Below are 24,410 nucleotides of genomic sequence, written 5' to 3' on the forward strand. Positions count from 1 at the left end.
GGGGTAGCTCGGCAGTAAAGAGGACTACCTGCTCTTCCGGAGGGTCATGGTTTGACTCCCAGTACCCAATGGTAGCTCACAACCACCTGTGGCTCTAGGTCCAGAGCATCCAATGGCCTCTTCTGGCCTCCACGGGCACCAGGCACCAAGTGGTCCACAAAATACATGCAGTCAAAATAACCATACAAATAATTTCTTTAAATAAAAAAAAAAAAATCTAAATACAAAAAAGTTCAAGGTTAGTCAGTTGTGGTGCACAACTTTAACGTCAGTACCAGGGAGGCAGAGGCAGTGAGTTCAAGGCCAGTCTGTTCTACACAGAGTTCCAGAACAGCCAAGGGTTACATACAGAGACCCTGTCTCAAAAAAAAAAAAAAAAAAAAAAAAAAAAAAAAAAATCAAGGCTATTCTTACCTCCACAGCAAGTCTATAGCCAACCTCAAATACATGAGATCCTGTCTCAGTCTGCAGACTGTGGTAAGTTCCACAGACGTGCTCTCCCGGTCTACTGGACTGTGAATGTCATGTCCACTCCATTCATTTTCCCCTAGTGCCCAGGTCGGGACTTGGCTTCCGGTCGTGAAGGGGAGCCTCGGAATCTCTATTATCAGTTCCTGAGAGATCTACTTACCTGTGTCCACTTGCCCAGGTCACAGGCAAATCCTCGCTCATACCAGATGAAGAACAGTGAGGTGGTGTGGGTCCGTCTGGCCATCGGAATCCCCCAGGGACAGCAAGCACAGACCCAAGCGGCCCTGTTGATACGATTTATTGTTCTCTGCTCTGTACAAGCGGCGTCTGTTCCCCCCACCCCCCAGTCCAAGAGCACCCAGACCCCCACCTGTGCCCTCCCAACTCTGTTCATCGTCCACTGTCCAGCCAGATCCCAAAGGAAGTGGAGGCATTGGGTAATTCAGACCCATCTCCACCACAGCTCGTTGGAGCCAAAACGCTGCTGGGTAGCAGATGAGGTTCACAAAAGAAGGCTGGACGGAGGATCAAGTTCAGTGTCTGACTGACGAAAGACGAAGGGCCACAACGGCCTGGGATTGGAGCAATTTAATCTTCAATTTATAGGGCATGGGATCGGAAGGAAGCTAGACCAGCTGTAGTTCTTTAGAAAGGGTAACAGTAAAGGGGGCGGGGAGAGTCTGACCAGCAGCCCCAGAAAGGGGGGGGGGGAGGTGTTCAGAAGGGAACATCTGATTGGAGTGGCGAGTGGCGTATCGAAGCCCCCTGGTCAGGGGTCCTTCCCGGCTAAGGTGCTCCCACCCGTTCCGGGGCCCCCAAGACCCTCAGCCTTGTGCATCAAGCGGTGTTTCTTCAGACCGTAGGTGTTGGCGAACCCCTCGCCGCAGGAGGAGCAGCGGAAGGGCCTGCCGCCCTGATGGGCAGCCAGGTGCTTCCGGAAGTAGCCAGGATCCTTGAAGGCCTTGAGACAGGCAGGACAGCGCAGCTCGGGCCGTGGGGGCTCATGGGCACGCTGGTGGCGCAACACGGAGCTCAGGTAGAAGAAGCCCTTGCCGCAGTGCTCGCAACGGTAGGCGCGCTCGCCCAGGTGCAGCCGCTGGTGCTCCAGCAGGTTGGAGCGGTAGCGGAAGGTCTTGCCGCAGGCACCACAGCGTTGAGGCCGAGCCACGGCGTGCAGTCGCCGGTGCTCCGCCAGGCTGGAGGACTGCGCAAAGCGCTTGGCGCACACGCCACACTTGAAGGCGCGCTCGCCAGTGTGCACCACTCGGTGCTGCCGCAGGTACCAGGAGCGCAGGAAGCCTCTGCCGCACACGCCGCACCGGTAGGGCCGCTGCTCTGTGTGACAGCGCTGGTGGCGCATCAGCAGGGCCGCCTCCCAGAAGCGCTTCCCACACACCGGGCAGCGGAAGCCCCGCTTCTGCCGGTGGCTTCGGCGGTGCAGGAGCAGGTCGTACGCGCCCGCAAAGCTCTGGCCGCAGAGGCCGCAACCCAGGGTCCTGCGCACCAGGTGCACATACTTGTGAGTCACCAAACCCAGGAAATGCTTGAAGCTCTGGCCGCAGGTGGCACAGCTGAAGCGCTCAGCGCCTGAAGTGGCCCCGCCACCCCCTCCGGTCACCGTTGTCCCACCCGAATCCTCGCCGCCCCCAGACACCCCGGCCAGCGCGGCCACAGCCGCCCCCACCTCTCCAGCCAGTCCGTTGTCCAGCACGCTGGATGCATCGGTGCCGCCGCTGGAACTATCAGAGGACTGGGGGGCACTGGGTGTCGGCGGCAGAAGACGCTCCGGGGCAGCCTGGTGGACCAGCTTGTGCCACATGAGGTTCTCGATGAAGCCGAAGGTCTTGCCGCAGGCGTCACAGCCGTATGGCTTCTCTGACATGTGGGCTTCCTTGTGGCTCATGACATGAAAGAGATCCGGGAAATGTTCCCCACAGTCTGAGCAGGCGTAGCTCAGACCATCGGCGGGCCCACCCGAAGCGCCGGCAGCCCCGGGTCCACAGGCCCCCGTGGTCCCCTGGCCCGTGCCGAGGCCCGTGGCTCCAGCCAGGGCACAGGGCAGCTGCAGCCGGTGCACCTGGCGATGGCGCGTGAGGCTCTGCGGGTAGCCGAAGACCTTGCCGCACAGCTCGCACTTGTAGGGCCGCTCCCGGGTGTGCACCACGTGGTGCTTGCTCAGGTGGAAGGACTCACGGAAGCGCTTGCCGCACACTGGACACTGGTGGGGCTTCTCGCCGGTGTGGATGCGCTCGTGGCGCTTCAGGGTCTCGCGGCGCCCGAACGCCCGCCCACAGATGCCACAGCAGAACGTCTTGCCCGGGCCCGTGCCCCCGGCGCCCGCGCCGCCGTTCCCGGCACCACCGAGCAGCAGCGGGTGCGCGCCCAGAAGCGGGACAGGCATCGCACCATACACCACGGCCGCGGCAGCAGCGGTGGCTTTCTCGTCCGTGGTGGTCGGGTCCGCGGGCAGGAGGTAGGGGCCCGGGGGGAAGGTGGGAGGCGGCTGCGGGACTGAGGCCGCCCCGTCCTTGGCCGGCTCGGTGGCCACAGGTGGCGCGTGCGCGGCCTTGTGCCGCAGCAGGCTCTGTGGTGCCGAGTAGGTCTTCCCGCACAGGTCGCACGGGTACACCGGCCGCGGGGCCCCGGCCCCTGCGTGGGCCGCCTGGTGCTTGAGGAGGTAGGAGGCATCGCGGAAGGCCTTGCCACAGATGCCGCAGGGCAGGCGCAGCAGGTCGGCCGAGTGCGTCTTCACATGCCGCTTGAGGCTCTCCCTCCGGTTAAAGCTTTTGCTGCACACGGAGCAGGAGAAGGGCTTCTCGCCGGTGTGGATGATCTGGTGCTGGTGGAGGTGGCTAGGCTTCTTGAAAACCTTCCAGCAGAGGGGGCAGGCAAACGGACCCTCCCCACCGGCAGTGTTGGGGGGAGGCATGGCCACCCCGGCTGGGGCAGAGGGAGTGGCATTCCCATCCGTGGAGGTGGTGGCAGGCGCTGCAGGTGTGGCTGAGGGACCAGAGGACACTGCGCCAGGGGCGGAGGTGGCTGTGGCACTGGCTGTGGGTACCGGGAGGCCCAGCGAAGGAAGCGGGGGCCCGGGCTGCGGCGGACCCCCAGCAGTTGGTGGCACGTCCTTGTGGCAGCGACGGTGTCGGATGAGACTGGAGACGTGGTTGTAGGTGCGGCCACAGACACCGCATTCGTACGGCCTCTCCCCAGAGTGCACCAGCATGTGCTGGACCAGATGTGAGGACTGTTTGAAGGACTTCTGGCACACGCCGCAAGGGAAACGACGCTCCATCAGGTACTTCAGTCTGCGGAAGTAGCCCTTCTCGTCCTTGGCCGGGTCGCAGGCCGCCCCTACCGCGGGCCCAGGTGGGGTCTGCGTAGGTGTGGGAAGTGGCCCAGGGGTCCCGGTGGGAGTGCCCAGACCTGAGGCCACCCCAGGCCCAGGCGTGGGCCCTCCTCGTTTCAGGGTTCCAAACAGGTGCTGGTGCCCAGAGAGGTCGACAATTCCCCATTGCGGGGCAGGGAAGGCAGCGTCAAAGAGTGGAGGGGGTGGCGCCCCGAAGGTGGGCGGCAATGGCGGATCCAGCTTCTTGGCTTGGGAAGAGGATGAAGAAGATGAAGATGAGGAAGATGAGGAGGAAGATGATGACGAGGAGGATGAGGAAGGAGCCTCCGCCTTGGGTTTGAAACTGGACTGGGGTGGGTAGTCATACTGGGGCGGAGGAGGCTGGGGTGGGGGCTGGGGCGGGGGCCCCGGGGTGCAGGGCAGGGCCGCCACTGCTTTGGCATGCTCCCCGTACAGCTCCATGGGCTCAAAGCGCTGATGGTTGAGGAATTCCAGGAAGTCAAAGGGGTAACTCTGGAAGTGGACCCCGTCCTCGCCCCCGATGCCGCTGTTCCCGCCACCCCCGGCACCGCTGCCTGCCTGGTTTGCCTCCATCTCTGGCCGGTGGAGAGAAGGGAGACCCTGTGAAGAAGAGGATGGGGACTGAGCAAGGGGAGCCCGAGGGCAGCAGGCAAAGGGAACGACGTCCACCTCCTGCACCAGCGCCATTCTCTTAGCTCGCCTGACATTCTGCCCATACATCCGTTTTCCTCTTACCTGTGTGGACCCAGGGTCATTCCTAGCCTCCTCCCAATCTTATCCATCTTTCCCTGGGATTTCACACACCTCCCTAGCCATCCTCAGACTGTCTTCTCCATGCGCCTGTAGGCACCTGCTGTCTCTCCCCAGACTAATTTCCCTAGGACCTTGGTGATGGTGGTGGTGATGGGCGGGGGTTCAGAACCTCTCCTGCTCTAGGTGGCGTTTCCCTCCACACCCTCCCCATACTTTCCTCTGGTCTCAATCCTCTCAGGTTTTGCCAGTATAAAATGAGGATAAGAATAGACCCAGCTGAATGGTTACGACGGTAGCTTCGGGAATCTAAGCCCAGTCCCTCCCCCGCCCCTTTTGTCTTTTTTTTTTTTTTTTTTTTTTTTTTTTTTTTTTTTTTGAGACAAGGTTTCTCTCTGTAGCCCTGGCTGTTCTGGAACTCACTCTGTAGAGCAGGCTGGCCTTGGTTCAGATCCACCTGCCTCTGCCTCCAGAGTGCTGGGATTAAAGGTGTGCACCGCCATTGCCCCCCCCCCCCACCTTTCTAGCTGTGTGACCACCGGAAAATGTCTGAACCTCTGCCTCCAACACCACTGTGATCAAGCATTCAGCAGGCTGAGATTGCTCCAAGTTTGAGCTAATTTTGTGGTGTGGGGAGAGAGGGAGGGAAGGAAGAAGGGAGGGAGGGAGGGAGGGGCAGGAAGAGGTCAAGGGCTAGGGCAAGCGGGTTCTATGAAGCACAGGATGGTAAAGATTCAACGTGCTGATATTAACATGTGGAAGGCTCCTCCTGGCAACTTGTAAGCACTCGGTATGTGGTAATGCCTTCTACTAATTGATAGTATCTATTCCAGTAGCAGAAATAGGGAAGCCAAGAAAACTGGGTAGGAGCTCAATACTGGGGAAGAGGTAATATTCTTTAAATGCAAAGTGGAGAGGAAAATCCACTAGCCTGGGGCAAAGTTAGTTACAGCACGAGTTACAGCCTGCATTCCTGGAAGGCAGCTAGCTCAAAGCCATGGGATACATGCACAGACCCGGGCAGACCTGGGTTCTGATCTGATCTCTGCTAGAACCCATGCTTTCTCCACATTTACAATGGGATCTGAGCGTCTGAACCTCTGCTTGGCGAGTGATCAGCAGCGTGCCTCCCACCCCCGTGCCTGCTGTGTGTGCCATCAGTGATGACATCACACACCTGGGCAGACCTAGATTCCTGTCTTTTGACTAGGTTCATCTTAACCCTCCTGGCAGGCAGGCGGGCTCTTGCACCAACCACCCTTACAGTGTCTTTTCCATTCCCGCTGTCTTTTTGTCCTCGCTCCTCAATGGGACCTCAACTTCCGGAGTTCACTCCTGTGTTCTCGGACACAGCAGCCCCGCTGAGCTTTTGAAGTCAGTGGGAGAAAGGCCCGTTGTTGCCCATCATCCCTTGCCCGAATAGTTCTGCTCCTCGTTTTCTTTATCACGCCATACTAGAAAGCTAAGGAGCTGTGGGGGAGAGGACCTTTGTTCAGTCTGCCTGGCTGGCTCTCAGCACCCACAGGTGAAAGGCACGGCACCTCTCACAGAACTAGGTATTTTTAGCATCCAGCTCTGAGTGTTCCTGGACAAGATTCAACAGCCCATGCCCCCCCATTTTAATCTAAGCTCCAGAAGAACCAAAGGCACAGCAACCGGAGACTGCATGCAGAACCCAGGTGAGGGACTCAGCCAGCGAGGAAGGGGACACCAGAGTGCAGGAAACAGAAAACAATGTCCAGCGCTATGGAGGGCAGGGATGGTGTGGTAAAGGGAAGCTACCAGCTTAGCCTGCTCTGCGAGTGAGGACCTTAGTGACAGCTGCTGCGGCCGTGGTCACAGACTGGCCTGTCCTAAGCCCTTCCACCAGATCCTTGTCACAACTCTTAGACGGACACCTATTCTTTCCTGGGGAGGTGAGAGCCCCAGCACATAGAGAGATCTAGTGAATTCAAGCTGCCCAGAGCAGGTCTGCAGTAGAGCGACTGGTGTGAGAGCCAGGAGAAAAGTCCAACCCCGATGCAAGAGGTTTCCCCAGGAGCTGGGCCCTGAAAATGGAGGGAGGTGCAGGGTACAGTTATGGCAACAGGAAGCTTCTTTAGGGGTGCTCTCTGGGCTATTTATATGAGGGACCTAGCAGGAGGTGTGGGGGTTACTATTCAATAGACTCAGCCAGGCATGGTGGTGAACATCTATAATCCCGGCATTTGGGAACCTGAGGCAGAATTCTAGGCTAGTCTCGCCTACATAGTGAGTTTGAGGCCAGCCTGGGATACATGAGACTCAGTCTCAAAAAGCAACAAATCCCCAAGATTCTTCTTCTGCCTTGGGACATCCTTCAACAGAAGTCAATGACGCCGCCCTCCCTGACCGCCGTCCAATGCCACTCAGGTTTTTCTTTTCATATTGTCACCTCTAGCCCATAACCCACCTGTCAGTGCCTCCAACATATCAGGTACTATGTGGCATGTATGTGGCATGGATTTTATTACTGCCTGACCTCTCAACTAAGGGAGCAGGGACGGAAGTGGCCTGCTCTCTTTACCGCTACGTCCTTGCACCTACCACCATGCGTCTGTGGCCAAGCTGTGGGTACTTAACAAGTATCTGTCCTCCTCCAGGAGAACCATGAAGAGACCGTGAGGGAATTTAGAGAATGTGAAACAATGAATGAAAAGGAGAGCACAGCCAGGCGTCAAGGCACACGCGCTTGAGAGGTGAGAGATAGGGAGACCAGTAGGGCAAGACCAGGCTCAGCTGCACAGCAGGTTCAGGGCCAGCCTGGGCTATACAGCAATCAGAAAGGAAATTGAAAACACAATTGCCAACATTGGAAAGAGGCAGCTAAAGCAGTGCTCAGAGGGGAATTTATTGTAGTGGGTGTTTGTATCGATAAATATTTGGCAAATAATAAATAAGGGGCTATAAAAGATGGTTCAGTGGGTGGGTATTTGCTGGATAAGCCTGGCAAGCTGAGCTCAATCCCCTAAATACACATTTTTGAATTGGGGAGGAGTGGTGTGCATCTGTAATCCAAGCACTCTCCTACCAAGATGGCAGACAGAGACCAGAGGGCTGGGCCAGCATGCGCCTCGGCAAGGAGGAAGGTGAGGGGACACGGCCGGAAGTGGCTCTCTGATTCTGCAGGCTCGCAAGCGCACATCCATGCTCCCACACACAAAGTCAGGCACATAAGACCAAATGGACTAGGCCCTCCTTAGAGGGGACACTTGGCAGAGATGGAGCTCACGTGTCTCCCAGAAAAGGTATTCTGCAACCAGTAAAGTAAGGTGCGTGGCCACAGTGAAGGGGTCACTAAAGAGGGACCGAATGTATTATCCTTATTGGGAATAGGGCATCTCGTCCTTCCAGTGGATCGAAGTGTCTGTTTTTATTTAAATGTTATTTACTGTGATATGGTAAAGAGTGAGTGAGAGGGCGTGTGGTGGTCAGAGGACAACGTTGGTGTTTGCTCTCTCCTCTAACTTCAAGTAGGTTTCAGGGTTGAACTCAGGTCACCAGGCTTGCCAGCCCTATACTTAAGTCTTAAATTGCTCCCTCTCTTTAAAATATTTATTTTATGTATGTGTTCTCCCTGCGTGTCTGTCAGTGCACTGCCCACATGCCTAAGAGGAAGACAGAAAAGGTAGTCAGATGATGTGGATTTGGGTCACAGGTGGTTGTGAGCCACCACGTGGGTGCTGGGTTCTCTGCAAGAGCAGCAAGGGCTCCTAATTGTGGGCGCATCTCTCCGGCCCCAATGTGCCTCTTTTCTGAAGCGGCCTGTGTCAAGGAAGAGTTAATGAAATTATAATGGAAGCGACTCCCCCATGACACACACCAGAACACAAGTGTTAGCAGGGGTAAGGAGATGGCCCAGTGGGCAGAGCTTCAGCCATGCAGAACTGGAAAGCGGAGCTCAGACCCCCATAACCCAGGTAAGTTAGGCGGACAAAACAGCACGCAAGAAGGCCAGCTGGTCTAGAGTGACCAAGACAGCCAGGTGACACAGAAAGAGCCTGTCTCAAAAAACAAAAGCAACCAACCCCCCCACACACACACACACACGACCCGCTGTCCCATCCTCTCTCTGACTCCTATTCACGTCTCTCAGTTTGGCCCAAGTCCAGACCAGCCGCTGCTGTTCACCGAATTCTAAAGTGTGGTGCTTGTTGCTTTACAGGGTGCGTCCCATTTAAGAGTCCCAACTTTCTCAAAAGTACTGCTGTCCCACTCAGCGGGAGGATAAAGGCCAAACCACGGCCCTCCCGCTGAAAACCTAGTGACCCCGTCCCAGTGAGACCCAGAGTCTTCCCAGTGAACCACACAGGTCCCCACAAGCATGCACAAGCTCTGTATTTCAAGACTACAGATAGCTTTTGCAGGCAAAATTAACTCCCCACACTCTCCTTCCCTCACCCGCTTCCTGTCTGTTCAATTGGTGTCTTCTCAGTGGGGCTTGAGTGGCCAACACCACCTGTTGCCCAGACCCACACTCCCCAGCTAGCTTCATTTCCCTCTGAATCATTCACCAGTGTTGAATGCACCCCATGACTTCTGCCGTCCTGACCATGTTTCTACTGGTCTCCCTCTCTGATGCCAAGACTTTCCTTTTCCATGTTCACGTGTGCAGGCGCACACATGTGCATGCATAGACTTGATGCTAGGAATGGTCTCTAGAGAAGGGCATGTCACTCAAACTCGGAGCACACAGATATGGCCGGCCAGCCAGACTGCTCTGGCGAGCCTATTTCTGCCTCCTGAGACTTGGGATCCCAGGTAGACCTCCCAACTCACTAGCATTCAGATGGGTTCTGGGAGTCTGAACTCTGACCCTTAGGCTTCTATGGCAAGTCTTTTAACCACTGAGCCAACTCCACAGCCCCAGAAACAAGACTTGTTCTTAACTCTGTCCTCAGGACCTAGGACAGTACCCAACTTGCCAATGGCTTTAAATTTTTTTTTTTTAACTTTGTTAGATTTGTTTGCGTGTGCATACACGTAGAGGACAACTTACAGGAGTCAGTCCTGTCCTTCCTTTGGGGACTGAACTCAGGTCAGAAGGCTTGGGAGCAAGAGCTTTTACCTGCTGAACCATCCCACTGGTAGCTTGATACCTACTACTGAATAAGCGAAGGAACAAGGCTAGACAAACAGGGTGAGAAAAGGCGAGTCTAGTAAAGTCCCCAGCTCATACTCTTAGTCCCTCCACCTGCAAGGTAAGGAAGCTGTCAGCAGCTCCATGGTGGGCCACAGCAGTCTAGGACCAAACTTTCTGCTCTGTGGCTTACCCAGGGAGCAAGACGGCATGACACAGCCCATGTGGCCTTAGTGATGCCCCAGCCAGCCCCGGCAGCTGTCCTCGTGTGTGTGTGTGTGTGTGTGTGTGGTATGTTTGCACGTGAGGGTGTGGAGGCCTGGGCCAATGTTGTGAAGCCTCCTCGATCTTTCCTTGCTTCGTTGAAACAGTCTTTCATTCGATGTGGAACTAGCCAGTGAGCTCCAAGAATCCTCCCAATGCTGGGATTACAGGCGTGTGCCACTATGCCCATTTTATTTATGTAAGCGCTGGGAATCTAAATTCAGGACCAAACACTTTACTGACTGAACTATGTCCCCTAGCCCCACGTAGCTTCATTTCTAATGTCTGCCTTCTCAACTAGCACAGGCACTCTATATGGATAGGAATTTTTGCCCATCTTATCATCTGTATTAAGTAGATGCTCACTAACCAGGTGTCGAAAGTGTTTAGGAGTGAATAGGGAACAGTGGATGCTGGAAGACTCTTACAAGCCTGGTAGAACTGACAAACGCCAGGCATTTTATCCCAAGGCTCTCTGGGAGCAAGCCTTCTCTCCTTCGCTTCTGCTCCAAATTCACTGCGGCTTTGTCCACACATCACTGTTACCTCTGGAATTCTGCACCAGCCGTCCCCCGGATCGTTGAATGGCATGACTAAAAAACCTCGTGTCTCAGCATCCACCTCTGGGAATAGCTCACCACACTCGCAGAAGACCCACCGAGCAGCGCAGTTTGTTTCTGATCTGCCTATCAACTAGGCTGCCAACCCCAGTAAAATTAGGGCTAATTGCATCTCTCCCCTGCACAACTGCATGACCTGGGCCTAGAGGATGGTGGTATTCGTTCCGAGACGGATAAGAACCTATGGGAAAGGACCTAAGCAGCGCCAGGGTCTTTCCTAGGAAGTTTGGGACAATGTCATGAGAGTTGGCTAAAGGTGGGGAACAAGAGTTGCTGATGCTCCCATAAAGGAACACTGCCTGCTAACTTGCATTGTTCCGGGACAGCAGAGGCCAGGATGAGGGAGGGAAGTGGAGCGGAAGTGTTTCACGAGAGCCTGATGCTAAGTGGGCAGATGTTTGTCCCTAAACGGGGGGAATGACTCTGGAGGGAGCTGGATTTGAAGAGGTCCTTTTGGGGGGTGGGGGTTGCAGGAAAGGATTAAAAAAAAAAAAAAAAAAACACTCTTGGCATAGGCCAGAATGGAAAATATGTTTGCACCCACAAAGAAGGCATTGGGGATGGGCTGTGTTTGGCCAGACATAGTGGGGGTGGAACTCTCGTCAAAAGTACTAATGCAACACCCCCAACCCACCCCGGGGACACTCCTACAGGAGGACAGGGACGGAGGGAGGGCTCCCGGGCAGCTGCCCCGCAAGCAGGGCAATGCCGATGCCCGGGGAGGCTCTGGTGGAGGGAGCTGCCGAGGCTGCGGGGAGAGGATCCGCGGGGGGCCCCGGCACTGGAGAGGTTCGTTACGAATGGAAACGCACGCGCTGGTGGCCATCCCACGGTGAGGGGTGGGTGGGGGGTTCGATCTCTGGAGCGATCGGGAGCCCCTGGCTCGGGCCGGCGGTGGAGCGCTGGCGTGCTGGGGGTAGGGGTGCGTGCTGGGGACCGCGGCAGGCCAGGGCCAGGGCCCCCGCCCCCGAGCATCCCCGGCCCCCGGGCCGCGCATCCAGTCACTCACCGGCGCCGGGGTCTCCGCCGGGAGGAGGCTGAGGAGGCGGAGGAGGTGCCGCCGCTCCGGGGAGACCCGAGGGCCCAACCGGAAGTGCCGCCCCTTCCCCCCTCACTCCCCATAGCCCCGCGCCTCCTGCCCGGAAGCGGAAGTCGCGCCAGTTTCCCCCCCACACCCCCCCCCGAAGCGACGGCGTGGAGGATGGCGGCGGGGGAACGGGCAAGGGAAATTACGACGACGCGGGACGGAGGGGGGCACGGGGGGGGGACAGCCCAGGCCGCTTCCGGTGGGCGAGCGGAGCCTGGTGCGCCTGCGCTCACCGCGACCGCTTCTTCTCAGGGCGCCACCCACAGGCTCCAGGCATCCGGCTAGGACACACCCTGAGCCCCGCCCCACCCCGGGGCGGCCACGCCCACTCCCGAACGTCTTGGTCTAGGTTGGTTCGATTCCTTTCGCTGCCCCCTCCGGTTCAGATCGCTCTCTATTCTTCTTCGCTCCAAACCCCTTACTTTAGGAATTCCACTCTCCCGCCCAGGCCACACCCAAAGACCACGCCCCCTTCCGAGTCCCGTCTCTGGCACAAAACGCTGTGCACCGCCTCTTGCGTTTGTAAGGGAGATCGCTTTTTTTTTTTTTTTTTTTTTAAACTTTTTAATTTCTTCTTTTGAGACATGGTCTTCTTTTGAGACTGTGGCTCCGTGGTGGCCTCGAACTCCTGAGTAGGCCATACTGGCCTCAGATTTGCGGCAATCCTCCTGTCAGGGCCTTTGGGAACGCTGGGGTTACGGGGTATGGTCTCTAGTAATTTGTATGTTTGTGGTTCCACTTTGCACCTTGGAAGCATTCAGTTATTTCCAACCATTGGCATCAATCCGCGTGATGCTCCTTAACCCAGTGGATTTTAGAGTTGAGAAACACTTTTGATGCACACCTTTTCTCTCTCTGGGGACGGGGATTCAAGACAGGGTTTCTCGGTTTAGTTTTGGAGTCTGCCCTAGAACTCGCTCTGTAGGCCAGGCTGGCCTCGAAGTCACAGAGATCCGCCTGCCTCTGCCTCCCTACCTGCCCCCACCAGTGCTGGGATTAAAGGCGATGCACACCCTCTCTTACCTCAGCCCCACGATGGGCAGCTAAGCCTAACTCTATTCAGCCAAGTCTCCTTTTCTGGTAACTTTCAGTGGCCTGAATGGCAATGATGTCCATCCCCAAGCATCTTCTCCTACCGGTTAAATCCTAATACCCCACTGTGGAAAGAGTAATTCCACATAACTTTTTTTTTTTTTTTTTTTGAGATACCCCTAAAAATGTCCCCAGGTGTGCTTTACTTTCTTCATACGCCTATTAAAAAATCTTTTAACAACAACAATCTTGAACTCTGCCTTATTTTTGAAAAATACTTCTTTTAGCCAGCCAAGACCAATTTTTAGCCTCCTTTCCTAAGCTGCAACCTAGTTTTTACTGCCCAAGTTTTACACCTCATCTTAGTTCCACCCTCCCCTCGAGCTCACATTCCCTCTAAATTCTATGGTCAGTTCTGTTCACCCTACTCACCCCACACCCTATAGCTAGCCACTCACTCAAACCTAGGGCCGTCTGCATTCAAGTTACATTACCGTCGAGGTCAAACTTCAAGCTCTCAACTTAGTTTTGTTTCTCTTCCAAGTAGCAAGTCCTCTGGAAAAGAAATGGAGCAAAAAGTGGCCTATATAGAATTGCTGGGGAGGGATTCAGCTAGGACGGAGGGGCCCAGAGTCACGTTTGCATAGCAGGGTTGAACGTTTTACAGTACGTGTCTGATGGAGATCGGATTGGGCAAAGGCTTGCTTCAAGCCATAGGATCTTTGGCACCATGCTAAGGAGCTATGTGAAGTAGGCTTCTCTGCAATCACACACGCCACGATCAGGTAAGGTAATAGGGGCCGTTAAAGGGGATGGGTACCATAACTGAACACACACTGGCAGTCATTAGGCAGGGATTTATTTCCACAGCCCATGCCTTCCAGAGCCTGTCAGTCCGAAGGAGGGTGCTGGATGGCATCAGGACCCACAGGGTTAGGTCCCTGCTTTCGACCCCCTTCCGTGACGGGATGATCACCAGAAATAATGATGTCTTGGTCTCCTTGCCCATGCCTAGCACCAACTGAACTCTCCGCTGTAAACCCAGACAGTGGAGACGTGGTGGAGGAAATGAGCCAAGCAGGCCCCTTTCCTTCAGGACTCTCTTCTTGCACCCTTTCTGGGACCGCGACACCCTCGTCATCATCCCACAGCGGCTGGGGTCTTGGGTTTGGGGGGCACAGGCGCACGGGCATCCCCACGAGCTCCGGGTGTTTGCGTTTGTAATGGCGCCGGAGAGTATTGGCTTCAGTGAAGCGCACCCTGCATGAGGGACACTGATAGGGACGCTCGCCAGAGTGGATGCGGTGGTGATGGGCGAGCTCCCCCGCCTCGCGGAAGCGGCGAGGGCAGAGCACACAACGGAAGGGCCTAAGGCCCGCATGGATGTTGCAGTGACGCCGCAAGTGGCTGGACCGCTTGAAGGTCTTGCCGCAATCTTTGCACACGTGTGGCTTCAACTCCGAGTGCGAGATGCTGTGGCGTTCCAGGTCGGAGAGGTAGGGAAAGGCTCTCAGGCACACGGGACAGAAGTGTGGAGCCCTCTTGGGGCCAGAGCCCTGGGGCCCATCTGCCGCTGACCCTTCGGGAACTGTGTAAGGAACTCCCTGATCATCGATCAACAGAAGATCGTTGTTGCCACCGCTGTCTGCTGGTGCTGCCAAGGGCGCTTCCTGCACTGATTTGGGGGGTCGGCCCCGCTTGCGAGGAAGGGAGGACTTGAGAGTCCGATTGGAGGTGGTGGCTCCTCCTGGTGGCCGGCCTCGGCGGCCCCGGGGAACTGGAGGAAGTAAGGCCACAGGTTTTTCTTCCTCCCCAGACAAAGTTGAAGGCAACGGTTCTGAGCTGGGGTTGTCCATTGAGCAGTGGGGAGCTTGAGTCTGGGTACTGGAGCCGGCTAAGAGAAGAGAGGGGCGGCGTCAGTGTGGTGAGGGTCTAAGCCCCCGTGTGCCCCATCCCTTCTAAGTCTTTTGAGACCCATATAACAAGGCAATTCTGTACAGGCTGATAAGACATACTGACCGCTGCCCTCCGAAGTTGTATCCTGTGACTCCCGAACCCTTCCCTTGAATCTAGGCTCTCTTTTACAGCAGTCTGAATAAGAATGGCACCCCACCACCACCACCACCCAATGTTTGAATGTCTTGTTCCATTAGTGAAACTGTTTGGGAAGGATTAGGAGGTGTGGCGTTGTGGGATATTTGGACACTGTGTGAAGATGTGTCATTGTGATTGGTTTAGTAAAAAGCTGAAAAGCCAATACGCTACTAGGCAGGAGAGGTTAGGTGGGACTTATGGGGCAGAGAGAAACTCAGAATTAGAATCCGGCCTGGCAGGAGACGCCAGTCAGACCTGAAGAAGCTGGACACACAGTACAGAGAAGAGGTGAGCCACATGGCAGAATGTAGATTAAGAGAAACAGGGTAAATTTCAGGGCTGTGGTGGTGCACGCCTTTAATCCCAGCACTCCGGAGGCAGAGGCAGGTGGATCTCTGTGAGTTCGAGACCAGCCTGGTCTATAAGAGCTCATTCCAAGACAGGCACAGAAACCCTGTTTCAACAGAGAGAGAGAGAGAGAGAGAGAGAGAGAGAGAGAGAGAGAGAGAGAGAAACAGGTTAAGTTATAAGAGCTAGTTGGGGGAAAGACAACGCTAAGGCTACGCTTTAATAATTAATAATAAGTCTCTGTGTCTTTATTTGTGAGCCTGAAGAAAAGTCCAACTACAGTTCGGTCTTGATGAAGGAAGTGTTTGGCCAGGTGTAAGCTTTGAGATTTCAAAATCCTACAACCAGGCCAGTCTCCCTTACTGCTGAAACTTATGGATCAGATGTGAGTTCTTAGCTACTGTTTCAGAATCATGACAGCCTGTTGGCCACCATGCTCAGCCCCCAACTCACCCTACGAAACTGTAAGCAAGCCCCCAATGAAATGCATTCTTTATAAGTTACCATGGTTACAGTTTTTCATCACAGCAACAGATCAGTAACTACTATAGCCTTTAAGGTCAGAGAGAGAGAGAGAGAGAGAGAGAGAGAGAGAGAGAGAGAGAGAGAGAGAGAGAATTCAGCTAAGAATGTGAGCCTTGAAACAGCCCATCAAACTCTGGGCCACGAAGGCCTCAGAAAGCTCTTCCCCCACCCCCAGAGATGGGGAGGAGGTCTGAGAAGGAACAGGTCCCAGGCAAAATCTGTTGATGTGTGAAGGACATATATCCAAGGCGCTAAGAGTCTGGGCATTGAAGGTGGATAATCAGAAAGCAAATGCTGTTATCTGCCCCTTCCTTTCTGTGGGGCATTAGCCAAGGTCCTTCTCTGGGCTCATCTGTGTCCTTTGCAAGATGTAAATCGCGGTTTGTTTGTTTGCTTTTCTTTCTTTCGTCGATGTTAACCTACTAACCTAGACACGCAATGAACATGGTGCACAAAAGCCAGCAGGGCAGCATGGGTAGCTAAACCTCACACCAACCCTTGGAGGAGACACATTTTCTGTTTTGCAAACAGGGAAACCAAGTCACGGGAAAGCCAAGTGAGTTCTTTAAGTTCTCCCTTCCAAAAGTGACAAAGACGTCAAATCTGTCTTACTGATCTCAATGGCCCAGGAAATCAGAAACATCTAGGGAAGACTAGGGGTGTGTGGGGGGGGGAGGGCTGGCTATCTTGAGGTTCTCCCAGTCCTAGGCTTGGGTCCCATTCTCCCAATAATTAGCACGTGACTCTGCAAGTGGCTATGCCTGAGTCAGTTTCCTTCTCTGTAAAATCAATATACCGAGGTTGTGGGGGGAGAATCGACTGGAATAAGGAAGCTTCAAAAATGTCCCTAGGACATTGCCTGGAATACAGAAAGCACCCCCCCCCCAAAAAAGAAAAAACCCACGACCCTCACTTGGGATTGTAGGAATGGAGTGCATTTGGGGAACAAGGGGGCTACAGGTGCCACTAGCAGAAGATCCTGGGGGACCTGCACCCCTCTTCAAACTGCTAGGTCGGTTTTTAAGTTTTCTTTGTGTATAGTGCTGGTTATCCAACTCAGGGGCCTCACTCTTACTAGGCCTGAGCTACAACCCCAAACCTTGCACCCCCTTTTAATATGCACGCAGCATGAGGTCCACACGGGGGGGGGGGAATGAGGAGAGGCAACTTTTCCAGGATCACGTGGCTCGCACCTTGCGGTAGCCTGGACGAGAAGCTGAATTTCTGGAACATACCTAGGAAGTGAGAGAGTGATTCCCCCGACCCTCCCCCACCCGCAGTAGTCGGGTGGGTCTGCCTGTCAGCCCCGAGTGGCCCAGCCCGCAAGCGGGGCGGGCCCTCAGGGTGCGGTGGCCAATAAGCGGCGCGGGGACATTGGCGGCAGGGGCTGGCAGGAGGGGGGGGTCTGCGCGCGCGAGCCCGGGCCTCTCGGCGGGGCGCGGGGTCGGTGCGCGCGCGCGATGCGCGCAGGAGAGAGCGCAGAAGCGAGAGGGAGCAGGTGCCGGGGGCGCGCGCACCCGGGACCACCCCTCCCCCTCCCTCCCTCCCCCGCCCCGGGCCCCCCGCCTCTAGGTACCTCATTTGCATGCTGCCCGGGCTCGCGTGTGCTTGCGCGCGCGCGCCGGGGGCGACGGGCCGAAGCGTGGGAAGGGGCGGGGGAGAGGGGGCCCTGCCCCTAGGCGGCGGCGGGGCGGGGGCGGCGGAGCGCGAGCCGGCCCCGCCCCTCGGCCCCGCCGCCCGCGGGGAACAAAGGGGACGCTCTGGGTCCCAAGGCCCAGACGCGCCTGCAACCAACGCGCCTGCGCGCCAGCCGCCTTCGTCGTGCCAGCGGGAAGTACCGCACGAACGGCCCCCAGCCACCCCCAAATAAATGCCTTTCCTCCCACAAAGCACTCCAACCCCGGTGACCCAATCAGATACAGGTACCGGATAGATGAGAAGCGGGAAATGGCTGCTAAGTGCCCCTAACTAACATGGCGCCCGGCGGCTTCAGAGCCCCGTGGGGTTAAGAAGTGGTAAAATGGTGCTTGGTGGAGCCTTAACTCCCGCATCCGTTTTGGCCACTCGGATTTCTCCCCTCCTGCCGGATGCAACTCGACAACCCACCCTGCAGGACCCCACAGCTAGGGAACAGACGGGGTCACATCTGCGCCCACGAATGCAAACTCTATTAAACTCCAATCGCCGTGCGCTGCGAGTAGCGGCGCGCGCCCTGGGAGTGAGCGCCCGGCGCCCGGCAGCCCCGCCCCTCCTCTGCCCTCAACCGAGATGGCGCCAGCCTAGCTTCTTTACAACCTCCCGGGCCGGGGGAGGGAAGGGAGTGTGGAAGGGCCGGGCAGGGGCGGGAAAGGGGAGCCAGGGGGGAGGGAGGAAGGGGGGACTGCGCGCGCGGGGGGGTGGCTGGTTGAGGGAGAAGGGAGCCCAGGCGGAAGTCGAGGGGCCCCTCAGGTGGAAGTGACGCTGACCCCGCTGCCCAAAATGTCGGCGCCCAGAGGGAGGTGTAAGTAATTAAAGAGGGGAGCCGACACTCTTTCCCGGGCTCCCGGGGAGGCTGCGGGCGCGGGGGGTCCTGCCCGGCCTCCAGGACCCCCGCAACGCAAAAGCGCGGTGTTCCCGCGCAGATCCCGGGCCTCCCCGGCGCCCGAGGCCGCACCTCCTGGGGACAGGGACAGGGACCGGGGTACAAAGGGCTCGTTTTTCCCGGGCCCGGCTGGAAAGATCGAGCAGGGCGGAGGGGGCCCCCTCAGCAGCAGCGCGCGCAGTGGGGTGCAGGAGGGGGCGGAGCTTACGGCGGTTGGGGCGGGGCGGGAGGGGAGGAGGGGCCGGTGGGCGGGGCCTGGAGGAGAGGGGCGGGGCTCTGTGGAAAGGCTAGAGGAGCTGGTTGGAAGGCGGGGAGAGGTTTACACAAAGGGTGGGGCCTGGTGAAGAGGCGTGGACCCTAGGCCTTGGGTGAAGGGGCCTAGGTTGGAAAATGGAAGGAACTTGTTAAGGTTGGTGGAGAGAGTGGGGTTCAGGGAGAGAGGAGACACACCCAGAGTATGAGGCGGAGTTTGCCCCAAGGCGTGGCTTAGAGGAAAGGTGCACATGGCAACGGGGCCCCCACCCCCGAAATGGGTATGCGCTCTTGAGAGTTCCATGGCTTTATCGGAAAGCAGGCTGAGGAACGGTTAAGAAAAACGATAGGGAAATATGATAGAAAAATGTGAGTTGGTTGCAGGAAAAGTTGGGTGGGATTTGGAGGCAGGTCTCAGCGAAGGGCTACCTTAGAAAAGTCAAATTCACTGGGGCGCGTGGAATGTGGGAGTAAAGGAACAAAGAGGAGCGAGCTTAAATGTCCAGACTGCTCAGCTGATTCTTCCTAAGCACGTCGGCCACGTTGCTGCTACGGTTTTGCTTAGCTCAAGCCGTGGAGGTGAAGAGTTCCTGAAGCTACAGAACTAGTGTGATCTCCCTAAAAGTGGGAGACGAACGTGCTCACTCCCAAATCCTTGCTTGCTTCACTGGTCTTCGAAGAAGAGTTAGGAGCAGGGAATCTTGTCTGTCGAGGAATACTGTATGCTTACTGCACAGAGGGGAGGGGCTCAAGAAAGGTTCAGCCCAGTCTTAAGCAAGAGTAGGAGGGCCTTAATTTGTAGTGGGCAGGGCTTGGAGAGGATCTGAGAGCTTCTTCAAACTAGAGCGTGGAATTTAAAGGACAGCGGTTGTGGCTCGGCGGTGGGCGAGTCTCAGCATTGGGAGGGTCTGCTAGAGGACCAAGTGTTTCTGAGCCCGGAGAGCTAAGGGAAGGGATGGCCGTGGAGAGGCGACTCTTACCTGCTTCTGTGTCTCTTTTCTGCCCCAGAGAGAGCCCCAAACCGCCAGCGGACCTGCCACCATGGACGAGTCCTCGCTGCCTGTGGCTCCTGCCGCTCTTGTCGCTCCGGGGCCAGCACCGTCTGCCACCACTCCTCGGGTCCCATTTCACTGCAGCGAATGTGGCAAGAGCTTCCGTTACCGATCGGACCTGCGGCGCCACTTTGCTCGGCACACAGCGCTCAAGCCCCACGCTTGTCCTCGCTGTGGCAAGGGCTTCAAGCACAGCTTCAACCTGGCTAACCACCTGCGCTCACACACCGGCGAGCGGCCCTACCGATGCTCCGCCTGCCCTAAGGGATTCCGAGACTCAACTGGTCTGCTGCACCACCAGGTGAGTCCTGGGAGCCGCACAGGGCTGAGATGCTGGGGCTCCATTCCACTGGGGAAGAGGCAGCAGGAGATGGGAACACGCTCCTTCCCCAGCATCCTCCTCATAGAAAAAAAAAAAAAAATCTCACTTTCTACCAAAAACCCAAAGCATGAGCTCCAAGCACGGCCTGCAGAGTAAGTTGGCCCCACGTAATTGTTTCTCCACACCTCTCCTGCTGAAGCCTGTGTAGTCTCGTGTTTACAGCTCTCTTCTTGGAAATAGGTTTACCCATGTGCACCCAACTCCTTTATTCTGCAATGACCAACTGAGGGCTTTCCCTACACAGAACACAGGCCTTCACGGGAACATATTATTCCTTAAGAGGAGCAGGAGCCAGGCAGAGGGTAGAGAAAGTAGTTCTCTAAGGGAGAAGTTGGGAAGCAAATTTAAAAAAAAATTCATGGCAGGATGCTGCATCCTTACAATCCCAGCGCCTGGGAGGTGGAACAGTACAGACAGAGTTTCTGTCCCGCCAGGCCCCACAGCCTCTTCAGCCCCAAATAAACACACGGATGCTGTATTAATTATAAAACTGCCCAGCCAGTGGCTTAGGGTCCTTACTGGCTAGCTCTGTCTTAATTGTTACCGAACTTCTACTAGTCTATGTACAGCCGTGAGGCTGTGGCCTACCTGTAAACTGGCATGTTACTCTGTCGGCAGCATGGCGGTCTCTCTCTGCCACCCTCTCCCCAGCCTTCTCCTCATCTCCTGGCCCCGCCTAACTTCCTGCCTCTACTGGCCAGTCAGTACTTTATTCATCAACCAGCAGGAGAAAACATATATACAGAAGGACATCCCCCATCAGATCAGGAGTTCAAGACTCTCCTCCGCTGAGGCTATGTGAGACGCTGTCACAAACAGCAGAATAAAAACTGTGATTGTGTAGGAGTAATCAGGAGAGCTGCAGGTTACTGTACACAGGAGGGTGACGTCTGATTGAGACCTGAAGTGAGGGACGTCCTCTTGGGAAAAGTGTTGTACAAAGGCCCTGAGGTGTGAAGGACCGTGTGTTCACAGGTGTCGAGTTAACTTCCCCTGGGGAGAAACAAGCTACACATTCACCCCAGACAGGGTGGTGCTGGGGGCTGGAGAGGTGGTAGGAGGAGAGAAAGACAGTTTTCAGTTAGTCCAGGAGAGAAGGCAGGTTCTTCAGTGGGAGGTGCGTCTTCAGAGACTGTGAGAAAGTGCGGAGTGTAAGGATTTGGGCTGGTATCCAGAGAAGAGAAACAAAGTAGAAAAGGAGCCGGGCGGTGGTGGCACAGGCCCTTAATGGCGCAGGCCCTTAATCCCAGCACTCGGGAGGCCGAGGCAGGCGGATCTCCAGGTTCCAAGCCAGCCTGGTCTACAGAGTGAGTTCCAGGGCAGCCAGGGCTGCACAGAGAGCCCTGTCAGGGGAGAAAACAAAAAGAACCGTGAAAAGCACACAGCCCAGGGAGGGCTTGTGAGGAGGGTTGCACCCATCGCTTCTTTGAGGGGATAATTATTCCTCCCATCTGCTAAGCGGTTTCTTGACCAGGTAACTGACAGGCCGAGTTGGGTTGACTCTTGGGGAGAACGCAAGTAATGTGTAGTGTTTGAGGCAGTGTAGAATGTAGCGGCTCCCACCCAGGACCCAAAGCAGAATTCAGATCCAGTTTTCAGCTTGACTCATTTACCAGGTGTGTGGGTGTCTTGCTGGCATGTATGGCTGTGCACTACATTCACTCCCGGTGCTCCAGTAGGTAACAAGAGATCCCCGGGATCTGGATCCCTGGGAACTGGAGCCGCCGCTTGGGTGCCGGGAATCGAACCCAGGTCCTAACCGCTGAAACCAATCTTTCTAGCTCCCCCCGCTCTTCTTTCCGTAGAATATTTTTATTTCATTTTGTTGATGTCTGGCTGATTGTTTCGTGACAGGCATGTTTCACGATGCAGGCCTGGCTGGCCTCCAGCTCACAAGCTTGGCCTCCCAAGTGCTGGAGTTACAGACCATGTTGCTAACCGAGATTGAAATCTTTAGGCTAGGAGGAGGCAGCTTTTCTTTCATGGGCCCCGGTGAAGCCCGACTACCTCCTCCTAATGCTACTTAACTTTTCATGGGGGGCGCTTGTGAAGCCTCCCTTTGTAAGGAGGTGGGGCCCCTTCTCAGTGGGGCTGATACCTGTCTACTGACCTAACAGGAGGAGAGCAGAGCGGGTGAAAGCTTGGGACTGGGAGCCTGGGTCAGGCCTGCTGGGAGTCTGTGGGAGGGCCCGGATGCTCAGCCCTGCTCTTGCTCTTGCTCCCAGGTCGTCCACACTGGTGAGAAACCCTACTGCTGTTTGGTCTGCGAGCTCCGGTTCTCCTCACGCTCCAGCCTGGGCCGCCACCTCAAGCGGCAGCACCGGGGAGTCCTTCCCTCTCCCCTGCAGCCAAGCCCGGGCCTGCCTCCCCTGAACCCCCCCTGCTCAGTTTGTTGCAACGTGGGTCCCTGTTCGGTTTGTGGAGGTGGAGGGGCCGGCGGAGGAGAGGGCCTGGAGGGAGCAGGAGCCACCAGCTGGGGACTGGCAGAGGCAGCAGCTGCTGCAGCCGCCTCCCTGCCCCCGTTTGCGTGTGGCGCCTGTGCCCGGCGCTTTGACCACGGCCGGGAGCTGGCTGCCCACTGGGCTGCGCACACTGATGTTAAGCCATTCAAGTGCCCACGCTGCGAGCGCGACTTCAATGCGCCCGCCCTGCTAGAACGCCACAAGCTTACTCACGACCTGCAGGGGAGCAGTGCACCCCAGACGCAGGCCTGGGCCTCCAGCGGGGGCCCAGAGATGCCAGGAGATGGCGACACAGTGGAGGTGGGGGATGCCCCGCCCGCCTGGGACGCCGGGCTGCTCCTGAGCCCCACCGGGGCAAGCATGCCCAAGCTGGAGGCATTGCTCCCCGAGGGCGAGGGTGGGGGGAATGCCCGGGCTCCGGCTGCGGCAGCAGAGGCGTCCTCGGAAGACACACTGTACCAGTGCGACTGCGGGACCTTCTTCGCTTCTGCCCCGGCCTTGGCCAGCCACCTAGAAGCTCACTCTGGCCCAGCCACCTATGGCTGCGGGCATTGCGGGGCGTTGTATGCGGCGCTGGCCGCCCTGGAGGAGCATCGGCGTGCCAGCCACGGTGAGGGCAGCGGGGAGGCAGCCCCTGATGGTGAGGGCGAGCAGGCGGTTGGAGGGCCAGGGCCGGGCTCCTCCAGCCGTGGCAAGAAAATCTTCGGCTGTTCCGAGTGCGAGAAGCTGTTTCGTTCGCCTCGCGACCTGGAACGGCATGTGCTGGTCCACACAGGGGAGAAGCCGTTCCCGTGCCTGGAGTGTGGCAAGTTTTTCCGCCACGAGTGCTACCTCAAGCGCCACCGGCTGCTGCATGGCACAGAGCGGCCCTTCCCCTGCCACATCTGCGGCAAGGGCTTCATCACGCTGAGCAACCTCTCTAGGCACCTGAAGCTGCACAGGGGCATGGACTGAATAGCCAGGCCACCCCGGCCCTCCAGATCCAGAGCAGAAGATGAGGCCCTTGCCTGGAAAAATGGTGCCACCCAGAACCCACACAGGACCACAGCGAAGCATCCTTCAGCAAAGGGGTCCGAGAACATAATTTGGGGGACTGAAGTCTACAGAGAAACTCTTGACCTTGAGACCCCTGGAATGTAGGCATGCTCAAATCAATTGGCCTCCGAGGCTGGAGACCTAGGAATGAAAAAACGGGTCTCCACTAACACCTCTCGGCAGGTAACATGTGGGCACCTCCACAGTCCTACCGCCTACTCCCTGAGAGCCATCATTCCCAACGACCTCATCTGGGGGGGTTAGGGGGGCAACATCCTGGAATCTTCAGGATCCCTTCCAGATGATACCTGTCAGCCACTGGGGGCCCCAGGAAATGAATATAGCCAGAATCTGCCTTTCCCCCATTTTACTTCCTATGCTGAAAGAGGACCAGGGTAGATGCCCCCACCTTCAATTAGCCTAGGTCTCCCGTCCTGCAGAATGGTCTGACCCTACTGATCGTCCCCCAACCTGAACACTAGATTAGGCTGGCCCAAAGCCTCCCTCCCTGCCCTGTAGGTTGGACTGACCCAGACACACATGCTCCTGTGCACTTAGAACAGGCTGGTGCAGGTCGTGGCCTGGCTCCACTCTCCTTAGAGTAGTATGCTGTAGAGCTCAGCCCTCCACGCTTGTCCCAGTCCCGTGACCTGGTGGCGGTGGCGGACATTGGGGCTTCCCTCCCCCTCAACTACAGTACCTGTCGGTCTTGCCATTGCTACCACCTTGTGTTCGAACCCCGAGAGGAAGGGGGGCTTGGCTAGGGGTCTCTCTCCCCACCCCCTGGTCTCCCCAATATCTCTGGGACTCCAATAAACCTCATTCTGTCAGTCCATACTGTCTTGTTTGCTGATCCCGGGTTTCAGGGAGTCCCCCTTAGACTTAGAACATGTTCCCTGGGACCCAGAGTCTTAGTTAAAAATGCATACTGTCGGGGAACCAGAGCTCAGTTCTAGCACCCACGTCAGTTTGCTCATAAGCACCTGT

At 56.6% G+C, this 24,410-nt stretch overlaps 3 protein-coding genes across 4 annotated transcripts; 1 reads left to right on the plus strand and 2 right to left on the minus strand.

Annotated features, from left to right (window-relative positions):
* Positions 1-820: 820 nt before the first annotated feature.
* On the minus strand, positions 821-11,678 carry Znf865 (zinc finger protein 865). 2 transcript variants are annotated; one of them, XM_051206915.1, is made up of 2 exons: positions 9,609-9,720; positions 821-4,441 (listed from the first exon to the last, which is right to left on the minus strand). In XM_051206915.1, the coding sequence occupies exons 1-2, from the start codon at positions 9,687-9,689 to the stop codon at positions 1,241-1,243; spliced, it is 3,282 nt and encodes a 1,093-aa protein (XP_051062872.1). In that variant the 5' UTR covers positions 9,690-9,720; the 3' UTR covers positions 821-1,240. The 2 variants fall into 2 exon arrangements, with proteins under 2 accessions (XP_051062872.1, XP_051062873.1); XM_051206916.1 differs by lacking the exon at positions 9,609-9,720 and adding an exon at positions 11,583-11,678 and having other exon boundaries at positions 822-4,441.
* Positions 11,679-13,534: 1,856 nt separating this feature from the next.
* Znf524 (zinc finger protein 524) lies at positions 13,535-17,613 on the minus strand. The gene is made up of 2 exons (XM_051207349.1): positions 17,236-17,613; positions 13,535-14,586 (listed from the first exon to the last, which is right to left on the minus strand). The coding sequence occupies exon 2, from the start codon at positions 14,546-14,548 to the stop codon at positions 13,583-13,585; it is 966 nt and encodes a 321-aa protein (XP_051063306.1). The 5' UTR covers positions 14,549-14,586; positions 17,236-17,613; the 3' UTR covers positions 13,535-13,582.
* Positions 17,614-18,067: 454 nt separating this feature from the next.
* Positions 18,068-24,256, plus strand: Fiz1 (FLT3 interacting zinc finger 1). Its single transcript, XM_051207192.1, has 3 exons — positions 18,068-18,159; positions 19,501-19,845; positions 22,152-24,256. The coding sequence occupies exons 2-3, from the start codon at positions 19,534-19,536 to the stop codon at positions 23,340-23,342; spliced, it is 1,503 nt and encodes a 500-aa protein (XP_051063149.1). The 5' UTR covers positions 18,068-18,159; positions 19,501-19,533; the 3' UTR covers positions 23,343-24,256.
* Positions 24,257-24,410: the final 154 nt, after the last annotated feature.

The sequence above is a fragment of the Phodopus roborovskii genome, unplaced genomic scaffold, assembly GCF_943737965.1.
Source record: "Phodopus roborovskii unplaced genomic scaffold, PHOROB, whole genome shotgun sequence".
In the NCBI taxonomy this organism is placed as follows: Eukaryota; Metazoa; Chordata; class Mammalia; order Rodentia; family Cricetidae; genus Phodopus; species Phodopus roborovskii.